Here is a 25,002-nt window from a genome sequence, read left to right as displayed (position 1 = left end):
TTTAAACATACTATTACTTTTTCCATTATATTTGTTCACATACTATATTTTTATCAACATGCTAAATTGACTTTTCTTCTTGATTTGATATTCAGCAGCGTTTTCTAGAGCCGAACACACATTTGAAACCATCTTTTGTAAAGATACATTGTTGAAGAGGTGCAAGGCTTAAAACTTGAGTGTTTGCCTACAGTATGTGTCTGCCCCAGTTTAACCTCTGGCTCCTAGAGTCATTATTGTACTCTTAATAAAAGAATGTGTTCTCAGATTTCAAATGTCCCCCCTTATCCTCTCTTGTGAGGGTTTTATAGGATCATTTGAGTAAACAACCTGAGGGACTGATTTCTACCCCATATCATATCCTCAGTGGGTGTCTATCTCCACATGACAATACTTTCATGCAAGCAAGAAACCACATAGTGTCTGAAAGCACAAAGCAGGATCACACCCAATACCTCCCTCCTTTGCCTTTATACTTTAATAACTAAGCCAACTAAGGCTTGCTCTACGTGTCTCTCAATGTGGTTTCCTTCGGGCAAACAGATGGCTGGTTTGATTTCAGATTATACAAGGATGTAGTGTCCTGTTTGTTTTTCAACTGCTGATGTATGAATAAGATCATTATGGGTGGGGAAAAAAGGGCTTCATAAAACATGTAACACAAACAGAGTGGCCTAACATAATATAACTTTTTTCCAAAAAAAACTATCAGTCAAAACACTTTGCTGCCCTGACCTCCTGATTTACTCACTTGAAAACAGAAGGAAGGAGTTTTGCATGATTCAGAAATAAAATGTAAAATATGTTATTGGTAATATTTAGTTCATTTTGTATCTGCAGCATCATCAGATACAAGGTGAACATCATATGGATAAGTCTCAGTCCTGATCCAGTTACCTGCAGAGTTCTGCTGGTTTTCTCTCCTCCCAGGTGACTACAGCTAATGGTTCACACCTGGTGTAATGCAACAAAGGTAGCCAGAGCAGAATCTATTGAAAACCACACTTCACACAAATCTGTCTGATAACACAGCTGTGGTTTGTCAAAGGGCGTTGTATTTGGATAAGGAGGGTGAAATTGAGAGCACCTGAAATTAAAAGCAGACGATTGTTTTCAGAAGACATGCACAGAAGCCCCATGATGAGATCTGGCTGGATTAAAGCATTCCTTCTGGCCTTTGCCATGGCTGGGTCTCTTCTTTACCTCGGTTCCATAAAGAAGGAGGTTCATACCCACTCAGAGAGACTCAGTAGAGCCCACCACAACGACTCCATCAGGGGTCAGGGGATGCTCAACAGGATGGACAAGATGGAAACAGACATCAACAGACTGCGTGAGTCTCAATGGGGCTGCTTCTTACCTTATCAAATCATTCAACTTGATTTCAATACTTAAGCATTTGAGCATTTGATTTGTTGTTTTCCAAGTCAAAAGATTAATCTGAATCAAGTTTATTGCCAGCTACGTTTACACATACAAGACATTTGGTTTGGTATCCGGTGGTGCGTACATTAACAATCTAAAAACATTAGTTGGCAAAGTAGGTGAAAAAAAGAAATATATAAGGATAACAAGTATTTTTAAGAAACAATTTAGCATTAAAAAAGAAGGCTTAATACAAGTATTTAAACCAAATGTATTATTTAACTATACAAATCATATGTCTAGATTGAATCTGGACCAAAATTGGATGAAAAGGAAAGTGTTTTTTTAGATATTTAAATGTTCCAACTTGTATAATAAACAATGTTTATTGGATAGGGCTGCAGCTAACACTGGTTTCCATGATCGATGAATCTGCTGATAATAATAATTGTTATTGAAAGAAAAATACACATTTCCCAAAGCCCAGGTTTATTTGGTAAAGTAAAGCAGCAAGTGTCACATTTAAAACTGGACAATATTTTATATTTGTCCCTTGAAAATAGACTCAAATAATTAAATAATTATCAAAATATTCTGGCTGTTCTAAAAGGTGGATGGGCTGTACATGTAAAAACTCCCCCAGTGGAACAGACTAGTGTTTCTTATTGACCCTAGGCTTATGCTGTTATGTTATAGGGAAGAAAACCTGTATTTAAAGTCAGTTGTATTAAGCAGAAGAAGGGTTAAACCGTATCTTTTTGTCAACAGTCAATGTGATGAATAAACTTGAAAAGAAGGAACTGGTGAACCAGAACAACGCAGAAGTGAAGAAGGAGAGGAGCGTGGTGAGGAAGCTCTACCCAAACTCTTATCTGTTCACCAAGTGGGGGGACGATCTGTCGGAGGAGGAGCAGAAGGAGGCCGAGAGGTTGTTCCAGAGCTATGGATACAACGCCTTCCTCAGTGACAGGCTGCCCCTCAACAGAGAGATCCCAGACACCAGGCCGGCCAGGTGAGGATCACTTACTGTAGGAGATAATAAACTACTGATAGACCTGTCACTCACCTTTGGAGCCACATTGAGCTGCTTTATGGGGCTTCCTTATTTGAGAAACAAATGATGTTCCAGGAACAGGACAGGAACTCAGTGTATCTGCCTATAAAGGTGACCTAACAAACACACTTTGGACAGATAATAAAACCCACTGATGAGATTATATGACACATATTTCAATGTTACTACTTTTCAATGTAGTACAAAACAAACATTTACATTTTTGATTTCAGTTTAATGTCCAGATATCACATGAGCAATGGCTGATGAGGCTTTTGTGTGACTAGGATGTGACATTTACTGGTTGTTAGTCTTAGTCTTTTGCAATATTAAGATAGATGTATTTGTTTTTTGGAACAAGTAACACCGATGTTAACTTAGGTCGCTTTTTAAAATTCACTATTTATTGATCTTTTGTAGACTCACTATACCTCTATTAATAAAGAAAAGGATTAATGGATCAATCAATTATAAAGCTAATAGTTCATTGCAGCTCTTACTGAGATACATCTTGGATAAAAATGTGTGTCTGCAGTACCCCACTCCTGCAGACACTCCATGTTCTGTTACGCTGCTGTTTGTCTTTTAGTCTCTCACTTCATGTTAGAGCCATGTCTTGTTAGCAGTTGCTAAAAAGGATGGACGTATGCTGATGTGAGATTTATGCTCTACGTTTTTCATCTGAGTGAGTTTATTTTTTGAAAATATTAAATACTGCAGATATAAAAGTAATAAAGTGGGCTGAAAGCTTCACAGAGCCAGGTTGAAATGGTACATTCTGTACTTCTGGCCAATTATTTCTAGTTTTAACCAAATGGCTTCTCACAGCTCCTAACGTATTCATTAACTTAAAAGCAAGGCCAGACTTGAGGCAGCTGAGTCATCACAGTAACTTCTCCTCCAGAAAACATTGCTCATAGAGTATAACTAATCTTGTTAAACATTAAAATGTAGAAGCCGCACAATGAAAAAGGGCAGAGACTTGCATGATGAAAGACGATCAACATTTTTTAAAAAACATTTCTAAATATCTATTATTAGGGACAAAAATGCAACATTTTACATTTTTTCCCTCTCAGGTGTGCTGATAAAAAATACCCTAAGGATCTGCCTTCCATGAGTGTCATATTAATCTACCTGGATGAAGCACTTTCTATCATCAAAAGAGCCATTCGCAGCATCATAGACAAGACACCAGCTCACCTGCTGAAAGAAATCTTACTTGTGGATGATTACAGCAGTAACGGTAGGTCCAAGGTAGTGGAGGTATTTGGATGTTTAAAGTTTCAGTTCACCCAAATTACTCAAGATATTATCTCTTCTACCCCAAGATGTATGTAACGATGGATAAAAGCAATCATCATCAAGCTCTCACCTCTTCAACAATGTATCTTTACAAAAATTCTTTAAACATGCGTATGTCGTAAAAAGTCATAGCATGTTGTGTCAAAAAAAGTCTTACTGTACTATGTCTAAAATGTAGTATAAGTAACGACATAGTATAGTATGTCTAATATAAAATAAACGACAAAGTATAGTATGTTGAATGTTCACAAAAAACGACATAGTAAAGTAAGTAGCAAACATAGAGTAAGTCGAAAATATGCCAAAAAAAGGACATTGGACATGGAACATTTCAGAAAATAGCGACAGAGTATAGAATGTCAAAAATATCAGAAGAAAACAACATGTGTGAAAATGTCATTAAAATAAAAAGTGTTTGAGGTTAAAAGTTGTGTCAGAGATGTTTTGACTTGACTGGTGATCCGCCCCCGGCTTTGCGACCTGCTACTGTTGGTGGACTCGGTGAAGAGTCAAACCGACCCTTCTTTAAAGACAGAGTTTCATCTACCATGCTTATTTGGGGTTGTTTTATGCTGCGTTATGCTCATTCATAAAAAACATGTGCATTTATGATCAATTTGTTCACAAGAACACAAAATTGTTAAAAATAAGTAACTTGCAGAACAGGTGAAGCTTGCATACATGTGTCCATTGTAAAGGGCGTATTATTTTTGTACACATACTGGAAGTTTACTTCTTTCAACGGCTTCAATGTTGTGTGACCCTTTGACTGCACATCAATGCAGGATTGGACAAGTGATTAGGGATTTCATGATTGTTTGATTGATATGGCCCATTGGAATGAATCTACCTCTCAGATTCCTCTCTTTTACATTTGCAGAAGATTTAATGGAGAAACTGGATGAATACATAAACTCTATCCACGAGGAGCGTCCAGCCCTGGTGAAGAGAGTCCGCCACTCCGAGCGGCTCGGCCTCACTCAGGCCAGACTCTCGGGGTGGAAGGTTGCTGTGGGGGAAGTGGTGGCCATCTTGGATGCTCACATAGAAGTCCATGTTGGATGGTAGGTCTAAGCAATAGGATTTGTCACACCTCAGTTTTCATCTCTCTGCGTAAAACTCTGTGTTTCTGAAAACTGTGTCTAGGGCAGAGCCAATGTTGGCTCGGATCAAAGAGGACCGCACCGTGATACTGACACCAGTGTTTGACAAAGTCAATTACGATGACCTGAAACTTATCCCCTACATACCAGCTGCGGATGCCTTTGACTGGGCTCTGTGGTGCATGTACGAGTCCTTCAGACCCGAGTGGTATGCTTTAAAGGACGACTCACTGCCTGGAAAGTAAGTTCAGGAGCAGCTGGCAGGGAAATCACACAGACAAAAAAATCCTTCCACACTTACAGTAAAGGTCACGTCTTTCATACATAAATGTCCCCTCTGCATTAAGAGATTCGGAACATTTCAGGTAAAAAGATTCTCTCTCTTTTTGTCCTGATCAATCTATATAAAAACCTGTCTGAAAATGAGCTGGTCAGATTTTGGCCGGTGATTTTTTGTTTGTGTAACCATTAGCCAATAACCAACCAAGGTAACACCCGCCCACCTTATCACCTGAATCTCCTCCTAGAGCACCATTGTTCCTTATCAAACCAAACACTTTGCATAGGGCCGTGGTGGGTGGCAGTTCATTATTATTTAAAGATACAGACAGGGCTGAAACAGAGGGGATTATGGGATACAACAATGCATGCCATAAACATGTTTTGTACATATCTGAGACTTATAATATATTGTCGAAAAAGAGTATAATATGTCAATTGGGGAAAAAGTATTTGTTAAGTAGAGCTTGCTACCAGACAAGGTTTTTATGGCACATAACCCCAGAACAACTTTTTTACCCTTTTTTTACTCGTTTCAAAATGTACTAAGAAAACAGCCAAAATACAACATGAGTGAGTTTTAGAGGTGGACATTTATACGTAAGGCTTTATTGGACTATAAGAATTAAAAGGTTAATTTGTTATCATTGAGAGTTACAGGTTGTCATAGGAGGATTAAGTGGAGTCTTACTACTGCAACGCCATGTCAATGTGTGTACTGTCAACAGACTTTAACATGCCCTGCAGTTTTTTTTTTGTTCCAGCTAGTTGTTTTTCCATTCAGTAGAATGTTGAAATGGGAGAACCATTAGAACAGCATGCAAATATTTATCTGTATACTAACGATGTTGACAATATTTCCTTTACCAGTGTCAATGTTATAAGTCACTTCAAAAATATTGGACTTGGCTGCAGAGGATATAATAATTCTCAAAATGTCTGTCAAGGAAAAGAAAACTGTACGTGGCTTAAAATAAACATATCATTTGTTTTAATGAAGTGACTCATGAACCACTATACTTACTCTGATATCTGAAATGCATTGACCATGGATGAAGTATAGCTGGTGTTTAATTTCAAAATCTTAACAAGTTAAATTGTGACGTGTAGGAGCCCGGCCATCATGGGGATTCTTGTAGCCGATAGCAAGTTCTTTGGAGAGATCGGAAGCCTTGATGGTGGAATGAAAATATACGGCGGTGAAAATGTGGAACTCGGCATCCGGGTGAGATTTTCAGGGGAATTTAAATTGACACCATTTTTAAGATGCTACTCCATTGCAATGTTAATATCGGCAAGGAATCAGCAACAGAATACAGTACATGTGTTTAACGTGTCTAGAATGACCCATTAAGGCACTTTTTAAATATTTGACCTTTCGTGTCTTGGCAGGTGTGGCTGTGTGGAGGAAGCATAGAGGTTATTCCTTGCTCTAAAATTGCCCACATTGAACGAGCCAGAAAGCCTTACCTCCCAGATTTGAGTGGAATGGTGAGGCGTAATGCTCTGAGGGTGGCCGAGGTGTGGATGGATGACTATAAGAACAATGTCAACATTGCCTGGAACCTTCCATTCGAAGTAAGGGGATGACACCTGAATAAAAACAATATATTTTTAAAACTACATCTTATATCCTTAAACTGTAGTTCCTATATTTTTTTGTGACCTTTTTGTTTCCTCACAGAATCATGGGATAGACATTGGGGATGTGTCGGAGAGGAAAAAGCTGAGAGAGAGGCTGAACTGCAAGCCCTTCCAGTGGTATCTGGATAATGTTTACCCCATGCTCGACCCTTTGAAGGACCTGCTAGCTTATGGAGCGGTGAGTAGGAAACAATATCAGATGGCATGCTTTAGAAGGCTTTAAGGATTAAATGAATATGTTTGAGACATTTTTTCACAACTAAATTGTCTCCACGTCTATCAGAAAGTAGCAAGTCTGTATTTGATTTAACATTGTCATGTTAAGTGGTGGTTTCAAACCTGTGTAGTTTTTACCCAATGTCAGCAGGGGCAAGCATCTACATGTATGGGTTGAGACTAAGATTGATTTAGATTATTATTATTTTTTTACAATTTGGAATACATTTTAGAGGCCTAAAGAGGAAAACTATTCAATACCTCACAAAAGGACTGATTAGAGAAACCAATATAATTGTTTATGTGTTGTGTTTGTGTAATCCACCTATTTAAATGTTAGAACTGTGCTAGACTCTGTCTGTATCTACAGATTTACTCTCTGGAAGATTGTTATTTTTCTTGTAGGAATCATAGTAAAACAACCTGAAATTGTCTAAAATGAAAAGATAAGCCTGGTGGAATTCTATATTCTTCTTCAAATCCCATTAGAAAAAATAAAACCACATATCAGTACTTACCCCTGCTTTGGTTTTTGGTATTCATAAAGAAAAAAAAGATATATGAATGAGGCTGGAGCCTGATTTTCTTTTCTTTAACGTCATACTAACTATCTCTGCTTCTGTGTGCAGCTGGTTAATGATCTGATGCCTAAATTCTGCATTGACCAAGGCCCAATGCCTGGGAACACTCCCATTGTATATGGTTGTCACTACCAGTTCAGCCAGGTATGTTCAAAGTCCACTGTATGCACCCAGACACTAATTCAGTTTTGGTTTTGGAATATAATAGCTTTTTGTTGTAGCACTGTTATTATCGCACCAATGGACAACTGTACATCGGTGGAATAAAATCTCACAAGTACAACAGCAACCGCTGTCTGTCGGACCCCGGCTCCGGATTAGATCCAGGACTGTATGAGTGCAAAATGGCTGAGCAGAAGAAATTCCACATACTGTGGGATTTTAAACAGGTACTTTTTAATACTATTTGAATATACATATGCACAAAAGAGGTCAGTCTTTTTGGAGGAAAATAAATATGTTTTTTTTTCCAGGACGGAGCTATCCAGAACAGAGAAACAAAGAGGTGCCTGGAAATAATGATGGCTGGACCCAGCAATTATAAACTGGTTATTCAGCAGTGCACCAGTCAGAGATGGAAAATACAATATCTCATCAAAGGCCAGCTTGGTGGGCAGGGTTCAGAAGACAGGATGATAAAGGAGGCATGATTCAATGACAATCTGCAGCTCAGTGAAACACACGTTTGCTTTTGGGGCAAGTTTACATTTGTACTTCGGACGACTTGGATCTACGAGAGGCAAACTCTGTGACAAAATGATTTAAATGATTGTTTGTGAAAAATATAACATTGTGACAAAAAATGAACTACTAAATGAATGGTCATTTATTTCATTAGTTTTGAAAATAAATTGTTGCTGTGAACATTTGCTATTACATTTTCTTTGTGCAGAAAACCCTATTTATGAGAGGAAAAGATTGGCAGTAAACGGCTTTTACTACTCCCCACAGTACGTCTGAATGTCTAGTTCACTCAAAAAATACATCCCTTAATACATCAGACGGGAACATCCTGAGGGTATGTTTTCAGCCAATCAATAACACAAACAGTAGTTCCAATTGTTTTAATACAGGCCTAAAGATGTTTGCTATAGCTAATCGCTTTGATCAGGATCCGTTGTGTGTCTTTTGTCATGTGTGTTTAAAGATGAAGGCGTCCCATTTGCTCTGCCACATGACGACACCTGTGTCCTTTAGATGGTCTGGCAGGGAGCTGTACCTGCAGGTAGAAGACCTTTCAACACTTTAACATCATTAGGTTGATTGTAGGCTAAACATATCAATGTTTCTCAACCATAAAGTAGAAATCACGTCCTATAGCAGGGCTTTTTTCACTGAGGGCCACATACAGAACAACATATTAAGGGCTGGGTAAGTGAGGTATATTGCCACATAAGTTATAAGATAGCAAAATCAATCGATGCAGGTAAATTGTGCTTGATACTTGAATGTGCTTTAGGCTACATCACAACTTTCCTTTGGGTTTCATTTATTTTTTACAAAAAATGTACAACGGAAGCCTCAGATTGCTTATAAGGGGAATTAGGAAGGGTATGCTTCACGCTTGTTATGTAAATACGTTTTTTATCAATAAGATATGTTAGGAAATGTTTTCAACTTTAATTGACTGAATTTATTTGAAAATGGTGTAATATTTATATATATTTCAGAAGTACAATATAAGACAATCACAAGTTTCATGTGTAGGCCAATTAAAAATGGATCATGGGTCGCAGTTGGCCCCCAGGCCGTAGTTTGGACCCCCCTGTCCTACAGCCTTTGTTTTTCCCACTGAAGGGATGCCATTTCTGTAATACAGTAAAAATGGGGCCTGAGAGAGATCAAATCAACGGATTCTTACCTGATGGAGTTCAGAGCCAGCTCTTTCAGAGTACCCAAGTTTGCTTTTAACCCTCCGATGCCAACAAAGGCTTCATAGAAGTCGTAGGAGAGGCCCGTGGTGCCGAACAGAGACGGGTCATCGGAGCTGATCACAATCGGGTGGCCCTCCGACATCAGCACAGCGGCAGGGTGGTTCCTCAGGTCCGATACCAGTTTCAGCACCTCAAGGGCAGAACACATTCAGGTTAATAACATATGGAAACAGGTGCTGGTGACTTCACCACACATGCACACTTATTGGTGCGTTCCAGAGAATTCTGCGAGAGTCCAAACGTTTTGTGGACTTCAAGAGAGTTCGCTTGGATTGGAGCCCAAAAATGTACCCAGAATCCAAAATAGAAATTGTTGTAATCATAAGTATTATTGTAACTTCATTCTCAGTTTTTTTCCCACGGTTTGAATTCACATCTAGCCTCTAATTTCCACTTCCTTAGAACAGACAAAAGGCTGTCTCTACAACCATGGGTTTGTAATGAACATGTATGCAAGTATCCACCGTCTGGCCAAATGTTTTCCTGTAATGTACTGTATATTGCATAGCTGTATGTAAGTTTCAACCATCTGGTCAACACTTCCTGTAATGTAAATTTGCTTGCTGAGGACCTTCCCTCCTTCTGTAATGTATAAAGTATTTGTATTTTCTGTTGTATGTGGTCAGATCTTGTACGAACTTTTTGGTGCAAGACTCAGTCCTTTCAGCTGAAATAGGTTAACTGTTAAATGCTTTTTGACTTTTATTGACTTTATTAAATAACAACATTTAGCTTTAAACTTCTATTATTTGTTCATTTCTTGCCAAAAAGGTTGTTTCTGTTTTTGTGTGGAATTTCCTCCACACAAATTATCTTTAGCATTGTGCTATTTGTCCATTTTGATTATGATTGAGTGTTGGAGATATTGGCCGCAGAGGTGTCTGCCATCTCTCCAAAGAACAGACTAAAATTCTTCTCCATGGTTTCTCCATCATGCCAATGAAATGGGTTACCATCTCACCTGGTTTGAGATGGGGCACAGCTCCACAGCTACGTTTCTTTTCCTAGAAAGCTCTTTGGCCAGAGGATGGTGTGCCAAAGCAAAGCCATGCCCGATGCGTGTGGTGTTGAACAGAAGGGCGTCCATTAGGTTTTGATCTACGTCAGTGCCTTCCTCATCTAAAAACAAACCAAATCATACTTCAACAGATTCATAAAGTTGGGAAATATTTCAGTTTTTGTTAATAAAAATGATGTATTTAGTGCTTTTAAATCTAACCACCTGTTTCGCCCGCGTGAAAGAAGTACGGCAGCGTGACACCCATCTCAGCTGGCAGAGAAAGAGCGTCCCTGAAGTACCACAGAGTCCTCCCACTGTCCTCCCTGCCAACCTGAACACATACTGGAAACTCAGGGAAAGGCTAATTATGTCACCACAGCAATCAAGATAAAGTGGTCCCTTAAAAAGCGCCTAATGTTCAGTTAAATATGAGGTTTAATAAGACGGATCTCTTCTTACTGTACCATGTCAAATCCTGCAACAACATCTGGGAAGTCCTTCTGCAGCTGAATGGCTTCTTTCACAGCTGCTTTCACCTCAGATACACTCAGAGCCCTGGAGGAAGCAACATACAGAAATCATTCAGTATTCGACTCGCAAACAATAAGACTACTGTGCAATTTGACTTTAATATTATAAGAGACCCATCTCATTAATCTCCTGAGGATTTTTCTTTGTATCCAATGTTAGCTCTGGTGCTTCTTTTTGTATTTAGAGCCGTTTATGTACTGCACACAACAAGTAGGGAGACAACATACTAACAGCTGGTGCATCTGTTATATAGCAATGTCGCCACAAAAATCCTTACAACATCCAGAAATACGGTACCGACAGAATAACACTTAATGAGAAACATTATAAAACTACTTTAGGATGATGAGTATTAAATTGGTGAACTGACCTTTTAATAAAACTAAATGTCTGTTTCCAGAGAACAGCAAATGCAATCATTGAGAGATAATACATTTAATAATAGCTAGAGAACGATTTGTCCAACATGGTTATAGTTAAAATTCATGGCATATTTTTCCAGTTTGTTAATCGAAAAAGTAACCATCTTATTAACTACTTAAAATCTGTGTCTAAAGTCAACATTCTTATTCTAATTTCTACATATACATACTACATTTAAAAGGAACATTATGTACGACAGTATACTATCATTTTGGACATTGTTCTCATCTCTCAAACTATGCAAATAAGGAGTAATTTGCATTACAATTAAAAAGTTGAAGTATTTAGAGATGACTTAAATATCCGTACCTGTGCACAGAAAAGATGATACGAGCCCCAAGAAAGTCCGGATGATCCTCTTGAAATGTCCTTGTAACCTCTTGAAATGTTTTCAGAGCCCACACCTTATCATGAATGCTTCCATCAAGCTCATACGTCTGAAACACACAAATGAAATGTCCAGATGTAGAAGCTGGAATAAAATAGAGACAAACAACTTCTTTCTTCGACTACACAAGTTGTGTGTCATTAACTTTACTGTTACAATTAGAGAGACTCAGAATCAGAATCCCTTTATTAGTCCCACAGAGGGGAAATTTGCAGCGTTACATCAGGAAAGACCTACAGACAGCTTAGTGTTGCATATCTTACATGCGTTAAAAAAAGTACTAAGTTATAATATAATTAAAAATATGCTATAAAAGTACTAATTTATAATATAAACAATATGCTAAAAAAAAGATAAAAACTAAAAAGGTTACATCATTTTCAAAAATATAGATCAAAAACAAATCAAATCCTGTAGCAGTTCTTAGGATTTAGCAGCCCGGTATATATTACAGTTATTAAAGATGGCATATGTATATAAACTATATATTGCACATAAAGCACATATTGCACATAGTTTGATGGTATTTAACAGCAGCAAGTTACACAATTTACAAAATACAAGATACATACCTTGTAACAGTAACAAGAGTTTAGCAGCCAGGTATAAATTATACAGTTATTAATGGCATATATATATTGATTTAGTGGCCAGGTATAAATTATACAGTTATTAATGGCATATATATATTGATTTAGTGGCCAGGTATAAATTACACAGTTATTAATGGCATATATATTGCACATATAGCACATATTGCACAAAGTTGGTTTGTATTTAGCAGCAAGGGGTGTTATAGTCTGTGTTGTGGTGTGTGTAGGAGGGTCTACTAGGGGCAGGGCTGGTTGTAAAGTCGGACCGCTGCAGGAAGGAAGGACCTGCGGTATCTCTCCGTGAGACAGCGGGGGTGCTGCACAGTGAGGACAGGGTGTCCTGGAGGGGATGGGACATATTGTCCAGCAGGGAGGACAGCTTGGCTGCCATTCTCCTGTCTTCCACCACCTCCACATTGTCCAGAGGACTCCCCGGGACAGAGCTGGCCTTCCTTACCAGTCTGTTCAGTCTCTTCCTGTCAGCAGCCGAGATGCTGCTGCCCCAGCAGGCCACACTATAGAAAATGGCTGATGCCACAACAGAGTCAAAGAAGGTCTGGAGGAGTGCCCCCTGAACCCCGAAAGACCTCAGTCTCCTCAGCAGAAAGAGTCTGCTCTTTCCCTTCTTGTACAGAGCAGCATAATTATCAGTCCAGTTTATTGTTCAGATGAACACCCAGGTATTTGTAAGATTTCACAATCTCAATGTCTGCTCCCTGGATGTTCACTGGTTCATTACCATAGTAACAAACAGACACATAAATAGGAACACAAGATAAAAGCTTGTGTTCACCACTGTGAATGTCGTCTATTCAACACAACAGAAAAAGGAATATCAATGTTGAAAATGGAGTAAACGGATTGTAAAACCTAAGGTCAATCGGGTGTATTGGACAACTACCCTTCTTAAAGACTTAGATATATTCTTCACATTTGTCTGAAACGCCTCCATTGGACTCCTTTTCACTTCAGTAACATAGTGACATCACTATGTAACACTCCTGCTTCAATTGGCTAGCTCTTCAACGCATTAGACTTGATAGGCTAAGGGGCGGGACATCTCTAAGCAGTTGACCAATCACAACAGAGCCGGCCAGCTGACCAATCAGAGCAGACAGGGCTCTGGTTTCAGACAGAGGGTGAAAAGAGGTGCTGCAGCACAGGCAGTATGAGAAAAATAAAGAGCTATTTGAACATTAAAGCATGGAGACATGTCATAAGAGGCACAACATACTAATATGAAATCGAAATGGGTGAGGTAAGAAAGTAATTGATGTCAATGCTCTTATACTACTGCTATCAATACCGATAATATGGCTCTGGAGCTAGGGATCAGGTGTAAATAAAGCAACACACACCCGGGAGAGGCCGCTCCTCAGCTCCAGATACATGATGTTGTCTTGCAGCAGCTCCTCCAGGCCTCTATAGAAGTAATCCTTCAACACGGGCGCGTGGCTGATGAGCCCCGCACCAGCGATGAAGGCTTTCTCTAACTTCTCCCACACAACCTCTTGGCTCGGATACTCCCCGTCCGGGTCATCAGTGAACAGTGTGAGGTGCTGCATTAAACTGAAACACACCCCAAACAGATCATCTGGGTTACTTTCTCCCAATATAAAGTTCTTTCAAAGGCTTTTTTACCGATTCCATTCAAATGTGTTGCTTTTTCTGAACATTCCTGTCACAATAAATAACGCAAAAAAAACAACAACATACAAGTGACAACAAAAGATTAAAAACATTTTGAAATAGAAACTCAATGATGGACAAGAAAAAACACCAATAATAGAGAGAAGAAAATATAAACAAAAGAAAGAAAATATATCAATTTAAATAAAACTAAATTAAATAAGATGAAATAAAAATCAAATTAAAATACATTAAATAAGATAAAATAAAAATATAATAAAAATACATGAAATAAGATGAAATAAAAATACATGAAATAAGATGAAATAAAAATACAATATAAATATATTAAATACGATAAAATAAAAATATGTTAAATAAGATTAAAATAAAAATACAATAAAAATACATTAAATAAGATTAAATAAAAATACATTAAATAAGATGAAATCAAAATCAACTCAAATTGAATACCTTGTCCTGAAATGTGTAACGTAAGCTCATGTATTACTCAACCTGTTATCAAAGACTTCTGTGTTTCCTATCTTGGCTCTCAAGGTCTCCAGCAGCTGCCAGTAGAAGCAGTCCCACCGTGGGAAGGGCTGGCGGTCGGAGAACAAGAAGCGCACAGAGTTGTCCCAGGTGAAGCAGATGTAGCAGTGCGGCCTGTAGGTGATGTTTTTCACCAGCCATTCAACACCAACCAGAGAGGAGGTGTGGATGTGGAGTGCTGCACCTGGCACAGAAACACCAAGAAGGTACTTCAAACTCACACTGAGGGGCTGAGCTACGAGAGGGCTGTTTATTTGCATCTTTTAAGTCATTTTGCATTTTTTGCCTAATGTTGTAATTGGTTTTGGCATTTTATTTTATGTCTTTTTGCAGTCATTTTATGAGCAGGCTTGCTGTATGTCATTCCAAAAAGAAAGCAATACTCTGTGTGAGAAATTATGCACTAATGATATTACAGTCCTTTGACCTCAGACTAACGGTCGTGTGGTTTAGTCATTTTTGGTATCATTTTGTAATTTTCTTTTGCATTATGTTGCAGTTGTATAGTTCTCTTGTGTAGTTTGTGTCTTTTTACATCTCATTGTTGAATTTTTTTCTGTCTCCTCATCAACATTTTGTATATTTGTAGTCATGTCTGTGTCTTTGAAGTACATTTTTGTAAATTGGTAGTAAAAATTAATTCCGAGATGTTATTTTGTGTCTCAATTAGTCACATTTTGCGTGTTAAGAATAACTATGTGCTCCTATTGGTTGAAAAACAATATGTAGTTCCTGTTAGAGATGAAGAGAGACTCATGTCCAAAACTTCCTGCCACAACACATATAAGAAAATTGTGAAAATTAAACAAAATATTACAGGAAATCGTCAAAAGAAGTAGGTTTTAACTTCTTAAAACCGTGCTTTTTTTCTCAAACTGATTTAAGATGTATCTATTAAACTCTATTCAAGTTATGGTACGTTAATGACATGCTACTGTAGCCTCTGTATGCTGTGCAGCTTTAACATGAAACGGTAAAGAAAACACACATTGTGAGATTACCTTTGGGCATGTCCTGCAGTAGTTTGAAGATCGGACTCTTCTGGATGAGAGGCTTTGCTTTGAAAAAGTGGACAGCGGGGGGGAACAGTGCTGCAGACATCTCCTGCTCCTTTAACTGATGGAGGTGGAGGTCCAGCATCTGCTCGTCCTTCGTCAGCACCACCCGGCCCCCCGTCTGCCGGGACGCCTCTTGACGCATCAGCAGGTCCCTCTGAGCGGGGTCCGGAAACCCCTCACTCAGCCTCACAAACCACAGCAGCGACACATAAGTAACCACAACCTGGAAGATGGACATCACCATGTCCTCGGGGGCCACAGGAGGGAGCAAGAATATGAGCACACCCCCGCAACAAGAGCAAGCTGATGCTGTAAAGAAAGGAATACTGTGAGACTTTACGAACTAATGACATTAAATACCTTTTACGTGGGACGAGAGGTTGTGTTTTCCTTTTGCCACATAGTGGGTTAAAAAAAAAGTTGTTTGGTCATCAAAGTGATAACATGCTGCTCAGCCTGCATTACAGACCTGAAAGAGCCTATTCTACATTAAGAACATGGCAACAAGAAAAGTCAAGGATGGAACTAAAACTTTCAAAGTAAATCTATCCAGTCTAAAAAGTTAAATACTTGCAAGTAGGAGGGAGCTTCTGGGGTCCTGCGTCTCAGCTCAGCCGTCTCAGAAAAAGACTCCTCTATGAGTGGAGCATGTCAGCAGAATACTCTGAGCCACAGGATAATTGGGGGCATTTTTGTCTGACAAATACCATGTGATAAACTAATGAATGAAGCATGATTGCAAAAACATGTCAAAAAACTGACATTGACTGAAGAAAAATAAATAAATAATGAGCACACACGTGGGACTAATGATTTATAATTGTATTTCATTTAACATTTCCACAATATAACATCTTTAGTTTAAGACAAAAAAAGACAAAACAACAACCACACATAATTTAATCAGGATACATCATATACACACAGTGGACCCTCTGGAATGATATCAGCCACTCGTTTAATTCATGACAGAACACCAATAAATTAACTCTGTAACGTCGTGTACGGCCCTCAGCGTTGCTTCCAGGATGCCATTTACTTTCTCAGTAATTTGTTGGAGCAGACATCCATTAGCAACACAATGCCCCATGCAACTTATAACACGTGGGGTAGAGGTTACCGAAACCGTGACACGAAAGCTGTGTTTGTCATGATCCAATTAGAGGACAAAGGGGAGCAGCGGAGTAAACAACTGTGCAGTACCCACAATGCACGTCTGTAATGTTGAGCTGCAGTGTCTATATTGTCCCTTAATGCACAGAAGAATACAGCAATACATCACACAACAATATCTTTTGCATCGTAGATTTGTTTCACAGACAAAGGAATGACGTCTTTCTTGTGACAAAAGAAGAAATACAAAATAACAAGGAGAGATTTTCTCGAACACAGCGGAGCCATTTAGTCCAAAAACTTGCGGTTGGGGTTAACACCAAAGAGAGACACTCGGACTTCAGGCATCATCTGAAAGACAGACACACGGATTATCGTAAGCAGGAGGCAACTAAAGATTTATTCGCTGATATTTCCCCAAATCATGGATTGGTCAAAAAATATATTGAAAAATAGTGCCCCAAATATTTTCCTAATACCTGAGAGGACAAAATTGTCAAGTCTAAAACCAATAGATATGCATAGGGATGGGTGTCGTTCAGATTTTAACAGTACTACTACTCTTACACTGAACAAAAATATAAACGCAACACTTTTGTTTTTGCTCCCATTTTTCATTAGATGAACTCAAAGATCTAAAACATTTTCTATATACACAAAATAACCATTTCTCTCAAATATTGTTCACAAATCTGAAAAAATCTGTGATAGTGAGCACTTCTCCTTTGCCGAGATAATCCATCCCACCTCACAGGTGTGGCATATCAAGATGCTGATTAGACAGCATGATTATTGCACAGGTGTGCCTTAGGCTGGCCACAATAAAAGGCCACTCTGAAACATGCATTTTTGCTTTATTGGGGGGGTCTGGGGGGGTCCGAAAACCAGTCAGTATCTGGTGTGAGGGTTAGGGTTAGGATTAGGGTTATGTTGTGAATCAAGTGGCCCATGGTGGTGGTGGGGATATGGTATGGGCAGGCATATGTTATGGACGATGAACACAGGCCACTCGATTCACAACATTACCCTAACCCTAACCCTAACCCTAATCCTAACCCTCACACCAGATACTGACTGGTTTTCAGACCCCCCCAGACAAAGAATAATAGTCTATAAAAAAAAAAAAATGTGGGGTTCTTTGAAACTACTGTAAACGTACCTATATCCAATTAATTGAAATTAATGAATTGATGACACGTAGGAACAAGATATTTTCAACATGAAATTAATTAAAGAGGGGATTAATAATAATAATAAAAGCTAGAAATGAAACTTGAAAGAAGGTTTATTATGCATGTTTAAGAAATGAAGGATTTGAGAGTGATAATATACCTGCTGAGCCATGAGGTCCAGTCTGCTCTCCATCGTGTTGGCCACCTTGATCTTCCCGTTAGCATTATAGATCTCCACGCCTCCAGCACTGAAGAAGAAGAAGACCACAAACATGGCGATAAGTTAAACTTTATTTTCAACTACGTTTTTGTCAGTGTCTCTTCTAAATCCAGAAAAACTCTCTCTCAGTCAGGCATGTTTAGTTCAGTCACAGAGAGAGAGAGAGTTTGGTCAACATCAAAAGTCTATCTGTTTGGCAAGGAACAACAACAAATACTGAGAGACAGCTGTTAGACGGTGGTGTCTGCACCACAAGGCAGTACAAGTTGTTCAATCAGATGAAATTCAATCACATAAACAGGGGTGCACATAACTTGTTTGGCCTGGTTCTCAAAGGAGCACCTGGAGATGTTGCCTGGTGCTCATCCTTAAAATGAAATAAACCGTAACTTTTGAGGGGGTCTTGACTTTATTTGCCAGACACACGGCCCTGAACACACATGCAGAGGTGAACACTGAACACACATGCAGAGGTGAACACCAGACAACATTAGCACGACCAGTAATCCTACAAGCTGTCATCACTACCCTTCTCCTCACTGTCTTCCTCTCTGTCTTCCTCTCTGTCAGACATGGTAGCTGATGATGTAGGCCTACTACTTTCTCTCTGGTTGAGTCTGCGAGTAGCTGCTTGCATCCAAAGTCAACAGCTGGTTTTGGGTCGAAAGTCTCTGTTGTCATCTTAGACAACTGGATGTAATCAAATAAGTATGTGAACATAACCAACAACCTACCATAGCCAATAATAAATGAATGTAACTTATTTTATTTGTGTTGTTCATTCATATCTTATTTTACCTTAACATTTATTTGTGCATTTTTTTTTAATCTCTCCAGTTTTAAAGGATATTTTTGGTTACTGTCCTATAGTATACATTGGAATAATTATAAAGGAGTGCCTTGAAAATATGTGTTTACATAAATTGTGACCAAACCATTTGAGACCCACTGAGATAACTTAGACTAAAATTGAACTATCTAAACACTCAGAGTCCTTTACCTCACTGAGCTTTAGTTATCAGCCTCTCAGTCTGACTGGAGAGGACTCTCCCTCCACATTATTGTAGAAACATCTTCTTCATATATCCGTTAGAGCAGCTAGCACCAGATTCTAATAACAGCACCGGTACCGGTGCACCCTCTCTCTCTCCCACGCTCACTCGCATTTTGGCTGTGAGCTGCGGGCGCCAGACAAGCTAACATCCCCCACTTTCATCACTTACAGCGCCCATCGTACAGGGCAAATGAAACGTGTAACCGGGGAGAAAAGGGTGTTACATTTACTTAATTATGAATATTGTTACATCAAGGACGAAAATTAGGATGAGTCCCAACGGTCAAAAATGTTTTTTTTCCTCCCAGAGCTACCAGCGCAGCGCCTCCCCAGATGGCGCCCTAGGCGAACAACTATAACGCCAGTGCTACGGGCCGGCCCTGAGTTAATATGCAACTTGCAAATATCTCTCTCTCTCTCCTCTCTCCTCTCTTCTCTCTTCTCTCTTTTCTCTTTTCTCTTCTCTCTCCTCTCTTCTCTCTTCTCCCTTCTCTCTTTTCTCTTTTCTCTTCTCCCTTCTCTCTTTTCTCTCCTCTCTTCTCCCTTTTCTCTTCTCTCTCTCCCTCTCTCTCTCAATGTTGGTACGCAAATGCGCCTTTTTTCAAATGACCCGGTGCTCGTTTTTTGGTGGAGGTGCGTATGCGCACCTGCGCACCAATTATGTGCAGCCCTGCACATAAAGGTCCCAACAGACAGAGAGGAATGAAGCCTGCATGACTTCTTAATGCGCGGTTCTCAATGAGGAAGGTGTTAAATAGCCCTGCAAGTAACAGCTATTTTGTATTATCGATTGATCTGCAGATTACTTTATAGATTCATCAATTGGTCTATTAAATGTCGGAAAATAGTAGAAAATGTCCAGTCGAAGATGATGTAATTAAATGGATGATCCCAAAGATATTGAGTTTAATACGATATTAATCAGAAAATAAACTGAAAATCTTGAAATGTAGAGGCTAAAAACAACCTTTTCTGACTTTTGCCCATAAAATGTGTTAAATTACTTTTTTATTATAAAATAATGGGCTATTCCTTTTTTATTAACTGATTCATTGTATGCAGTTCTACTGTTAAATAATTGAGATCTCAATATTGAATAATATGATGCAAAAGAAAGTTTCATTTCAGGGGTCATTTCAACTTGATGATGAAATGTGATGCTTACACGTCGGGGGGGATGAAGTTGTCCTGGTCGATGCGGACCTCGATGTTGATCTTCACAGCGGCTTTATAAATAGGAATATTCCTCTGGATGGAAGCCTGGATGGCAAAAAGTCACAACACAATTTAGATTCAGAGCTGATTTTAAGAGCAGGAACATCAAATAGTTGTGATCAAATAAACAACTTGAACTCTCTAACCTAACGGACTCACCTGTACCATCTGCACGTCCTGTTTACGGCAGCGAATCGTCACTTTGGGCTCCAGGAGCTGATACAATCCCTGGTACGAAAAAGATTATGAAAAGATCATCAAACCTCTGTTTTTAAAATCTCCAAACAGCCTCTTCATAAACATACACACTCAGTCAGACACACTCATACAGTCTGATACAACCATTCTGCAATACATCCTCCCTGTACTCAGATGCTGTTGAGAGATGTTGAGAAAGCCTTAGATGAATATGCAGGAGGCAGTTTGTGCCCCTGTAATGACTATCGAGTGCCTTCATTGATGTCAATGGGGTGGACAAAATAGCAGAAACACCTGTCTGTCAGCAAAAAAACACAACAAGCTTTTTATTAGCAATCCCCCACTTTAAAATGTTATTTTAGTCTTTATTATTTACCTACCTTTATATTGTTTTATAGGTCAGAAGGATTTTATATTATATTATTAATCTAAAATGCTTCAATAGCAATATTTATTTTTACATTGGTCTTTTTTCTTTCTTAATTGTTTAACCTTTATTAGAATTATGGCATTTTTATTACTATTATCTTTTATTTGTATTTCTGTTGTACCTATATGTTCACTTTGTTTTATGGGGTTTTATATTGTTGCATCGATTCGGTTGTCTTGTGTCTTATCTGTCGGAGAGAAATCATTATTTATTTTGTATTATCATACCTTTTACCTCCTTGTGTCTATTAACCTGATCACATGTTGTATTTTGCTGCATGTACCTAAAGCTCTTAACAAATAATCTGAGGGGAATTTCTTGTTGTTAATTTTTAACTTGTGATGTGTCATTTTGTAAAGCACTTTGAACTCCATGTGTTGTATGAAAAGTGCTATAAATAAAGCTTTATTATTATTATAACAATTGAATCGAGACATAATCAAAACTGAACATTGTGACCTTTAGGAAGGAAGGATTTATTGCAGGGCGTTTGTATTAGAATACATTAAGGTAGTTGGTGTACTTGTGTGTAAAGAAGCTGAGAGGATAAACCCACCTGTAGGATCAAGCCGTCCATCAGAGCTGGATACCTGGCTGGGTCTTTTGCGATGTTCCCGAGCCGTTGGCGGGCCTCGTTCAGCATTTCCTGAGGACACAAATACACACGGGGTTCCTATTATTCACATATGGTGCACTTACACAATCAATCTCTCCTCTGTATGCACAGTATGACAGCGTGAGGACAGAGCCTGAGTTATAACTGCTTACCGAGATCATATCGTCCCGGGCCTTCAGCACCTTCAGGCGAGCCTGGTTCATCAGGTTGGACATCTGACTGTTAATTAGACAAATAGCAAACACATTGGGTCTGTTTAGACTTGTGAGGGATTTTTTATTGCTGTGCGGAAAACCCTAAGACTGTTTTGGGCCAGGTCACAAAGGCATCATTATAGGATAAAGTGATTGAATCAAATCCCGGAAACTCTGTGTCACACGTACAGATATTTCTTTGTCCTTAAAAAGGGAAGAGGACTGGATGTGTCCTGTGATGTGTCTCGCTTTGACTCACATTTTCTTCTGCTGCTCGATCTGCTTCTCCTTCTTCTCGTAGTACTCCATGATCTTCAGCCTCTGGGTTTGGACCAGACGGCCCTTCTCAATGTTGAATTCCTCTTCTGCCTGCAGGAGGAGACATAGTTATATCTTTCTGTTTCTGTGATCTTTAACCAATAATCAGTTCTGCTGGTGTATTTGTGATATGAGAGACATGCGTATTACACAATAAAAAAAGAGTACACGTCAGAATATGACAGGCTATTACCTTTGGAGCTATAAATATGGCATAACATTGTGAAATAAATGTAGTTTTATTAAAATAAAAAAGACACTTTTTATGCATAACAAGACAAAACCTAAAAATATCAAATGTTATTCTTTTTTTTAAATAGAGAAAAAGAGCATATCGTTATATCAAAGAATTAAAAACAGGGATTTTTAAATGTTTTAAATCAAACTGTTGTTTATAATGTGTAATGTAATACTTTGTGTGCTCTTAGCACCCCTAGTGGTAAGCATCACAAAGGAACACATGGATAGGATTCATGCATTTTAAAACTTGTAAACTTATTTTTATTGTAGAATCAATGTCTTTAATTATGTATGCTAATTGTCTGATGTTATGCATCCGTGTGTGTTTGTCTGTGCTTATAATATACATTTTAATATTGTGTTAACAACAACACCTGTAAATACATGAAAACTGAATCTAAACTCAGTCAGATGAGTGCAGAGCACAACAGTGCATTTAGAATACATTTTAAAAAGGCCATAACTGCTACATTACAGGCCCAAATGTGATCAAATCTAGACTAAAGATACATGTTTATGCTGAACAGAATTAATTCATTATTGTTCAGCTTTTCTCTCCTCTCACTTCCTGTCAGCTCTCTACTGCTGACTCATTAATAAAAGCACAACATGTCCAAAAGAATACGATTTAAAAAAGGAAGGGATTATTAATCATCCCTTGGGGCTTCTCTCCACAGCACTGTGTGATTTTACCTTTGCATCAATTTCCTCTGCCTTCTCGTTGGCCTCCTGTTCAATGAAGGCCATCATGTGCTTGATCTGTACACAGGAGCAATACATATATTAATACCATCAGGCTTCCTCAACAAAAAAGATATAGATTCATAACATGTGTTATCGATTTAAACGCACACGGTTTCATAATGAACATTCAGTCTTAGGAACTAACTGCAAATTGTCCTCTCTCTCTTAATGAACTCAGAGGTGATCGTCACCCTGCTGTGAAGCGACTCTGTCGTCTTACTTTAGAACACTGGTGAGGAATGTCTCTGCCAGCCGTGTAAGAAGTATTAGAAGCATTTACTCAAGTAAAACAACATAAACCACAGTGTGAAAACACTACTCTTAAATTATAAGTTCTGCATTTGAAACCTGAATTAAGCAGAATTATATTTTGGGAAGATGTGCGAATAGTACTTGAAGTTTGAGCAGTTAAAGGCTCCATGTTGTTGGTAGTCTTTATAAGATGTTTATGAAGTACATGTTTGCTACATGAATGTGTGTGTTGCATATGACTCCTGTAGATGTTCAATGGAACACATTATGCTTCAGTTTAGGGTTAAAAAAAAAAGGGTACATGGAATTGTAATCGGACATAAAAAAGTAAAGCTGGCAACTTTTGTTGAGAAAATACAAATATTTGTCTCTGGGATGTAGTGGATCATTAGTATAAGGTACATTAAAAGAACATACTCAAGTTCTCAAATACAATTACTGTGTACCTCATTAAATTCATAGTTTATGTTAACCACCAATGAACACTTGACCTTAACTTGTGTACAGTTAGCTTCAGCAGCATTGCATTTGCTCATATGGAGGTTATTTCCAGTAAAGAGTCCAGACTGTGGCTCACTCACTCCTAGTTCCTCATCATGTGCTGATCATGTGATCATCCAGTAATATGAACCTCTAAATATCACCCATACGATACGACCCAGCACAGGTTTCAAAATGGTTGCTTATTTAGCTATAACACGCATATTTACGTATAAACCCTCCATTCAAACACACCCTCAATCATCGCATTGTGTATGGTTAGGGTTTATATCAATGCTAACCTCCTGCAGCTATCTCAATGTCATTCTGTTTCACACACTGTGTATTGCAGCTACTAGAAACATTTCACAGTGTGTTAATGAGACGATTAGCAACGTGAAACTGCTCTAGCATCGACCAAAGAGAAACAGGTGGATGGTGACAGTATTGAAGGATAAAAAGGTTTATTACCTGCTTCTGAACGTCGGCATCGCTAAGCGCCATGGCTGCAGCTGTCAGAGGTCCGTGCAGGCCTGCGAGCAGAATTAACAAAAAAATACAATAATTAAAACCGCCGAAAAATAAAACAAAGCATGATTGATAACAAGGGTATGTTAACAATGCAATGAGAGCCTTAAATCCGTGTATATTTACCCAAAAATCACAGACGACGAGGTATGAATTAAATCGCTGCAGTCGTGACTCGTAAAGATGTCTACGGAGGATCAGCTGATTGGCGTCGTCACATGATATTTACTTCCGGTCGAGCAGCCAATCACGTGAGAGAATAAGAGACGCGTTTAACCTGCTGCAGAAAGCTGGAAAATTATGTGGTGTTTTTGATAAAAGAACAAAAAAATACGTCGCATACATTTGTAAGTTTGTATAGTACCAATACTAATAATATAGGAACAGCAATGATTATACAGACACGAACATTCAAAAATAAAACACGTTCTTTTTTCCTCAACAAAGTTGAGTAATATGTGAAAGTATGTTCTTATTCGACTAATACAGAGGCTGTCAAGTCACTAAACATTTATTTTATTTTTTTGTCTTGTGTTATATACACCTGTCTCTTTTTTAAATTGTTTTAGTTAT

The 25,002-nt window shown here is 38.5% G+C and overlaps 3 protein-coding genes across 6 annotated transcripts; 1 reads left to right on the top strand and 2 right to left on the bottom strand.

Moving 5' to 3' along the window:
• Positions 1-957: 957 nt before the first annotated feature.
• LOC307021733 (putative polypeptide N-acetylgalactosaminyltransferase 8) lies at positions 958-8,411 on the top strand. Its single transcript, XM_079654121.1, has 11 exons — positions 958-1,333; positions 2,134-2,377; positions 3,499-3,665; positions 4,605-4,788; positions 4,871-5,068; positions 6,217-6,331; positions 6,499-6,684; positions 6,791-6,928; positions 7,596-7,691; positions 7,769-7,936; positions 8,021-8,411. The coding sequence occupies exons 1-11, from the start codon at positions 1,123-1,125 to the stop codon at positions 8,195-8,197; spliced, it is 1,884 nt and encodes a 627-aa protein (XP_079510247.1). The 5' UTR covers positions 958-1,122; the 3' UTR covers positions 8,198-8,411.
• A 185-nt stretch (positions 8,412-8,596) lies between these two features.
• On the bottom strand, positions 8,597-16,307 carry ada2b (adenosine deaminase 2b). 4 transcript variants are annotated; one of them, XM_079654123.1, is made up of 10 exons: positions 16,226-16,307; positions 15,599-15,964; positions 14,562-14,781; positions 13,775-13,985; positions 11,745-11,872; positions 10,946-11,036; positions 10,704-10,812; positions 10,443-10,600; positions 9,409-9,611; positions 8,597-8,781 (listed from the first exon to the last, which is right to left on the bottom strand). In XM_079654123.1, the coding sequence occupies exons 2-10, from the start codon at positions 15,897-15,899 to the stop codon at positions 8,679-8,681; spliced, it is 1,524 nt and encodes a 507-aa protein (XP_079510249.1). In that variant the 5' UTR covers positions 15,900-15,964; positions 16,226-16,307; the 3' UTR covers positions 8,597-8,678. The 4 variants fall into 4 exon arrangements, with proteins under 4 accessions (XP_079510249.1, XP_079510250.1, XP_079510248.1 ...); XM_079654124.1 differs by having other exon boundaries at positions 15,599-15,902; positions 16,016-16,258; XM_079654122.1 differs by having other exon boundaries at positions 15,599-16,258.
• A 155-nt stretch (positions 16,308-16,462) lies between these two features.
• atp6v1e1b (ATPase H+ transporting V1 subunit E1b) lies at positions 16,463-24,709 on the bottom strand. Its single transcript, XM_079653958.1, has 10 exons — positions 24,556-24,709; positions 24,373-24,434; positions 23,119-23,184; positions 22,127-22,236; positions 21,826-21,892; positions 21,614-21,703; positions 20,589-20,657; positions 20,380-20,474; positions 18,101-18,188; positions 16,463-17,119 (listed from the first exon to the last, which is right to left on the bottom strand). The coding sequence occupies exons 2-10, from the start codon at positions 24,403-24,405 to the stop codon at positions 17,057-17,059; spliced, it is 681 nt and encodes a 226-aa protein (XP_079510084.1). The 5' UTR covers positions 24,406-24,434; positions 24,556-24,709; the 3' UTR covers positions 16,463-17,056.
• Positions 24,710-25,002: the final 293 nt, after the last annotated feature.

The sequence above is a fragment of the Notothenia rossii genome, assembly GCF_949606895.1.
Source record: "Notothenia rossii genome assembly, chromosome: 10".
In the NCBI taxonomy this organism is placed as follows: domain Eukaryota; kingdom Metazoa; phylum Chordata; class Actinopteri; order Perciformes; family Nototheniidae; genus Notothenia; species Notothenia rossii.
This window is presented reverse-complemented; position numbering and strand designations above follow the sequence as displayed.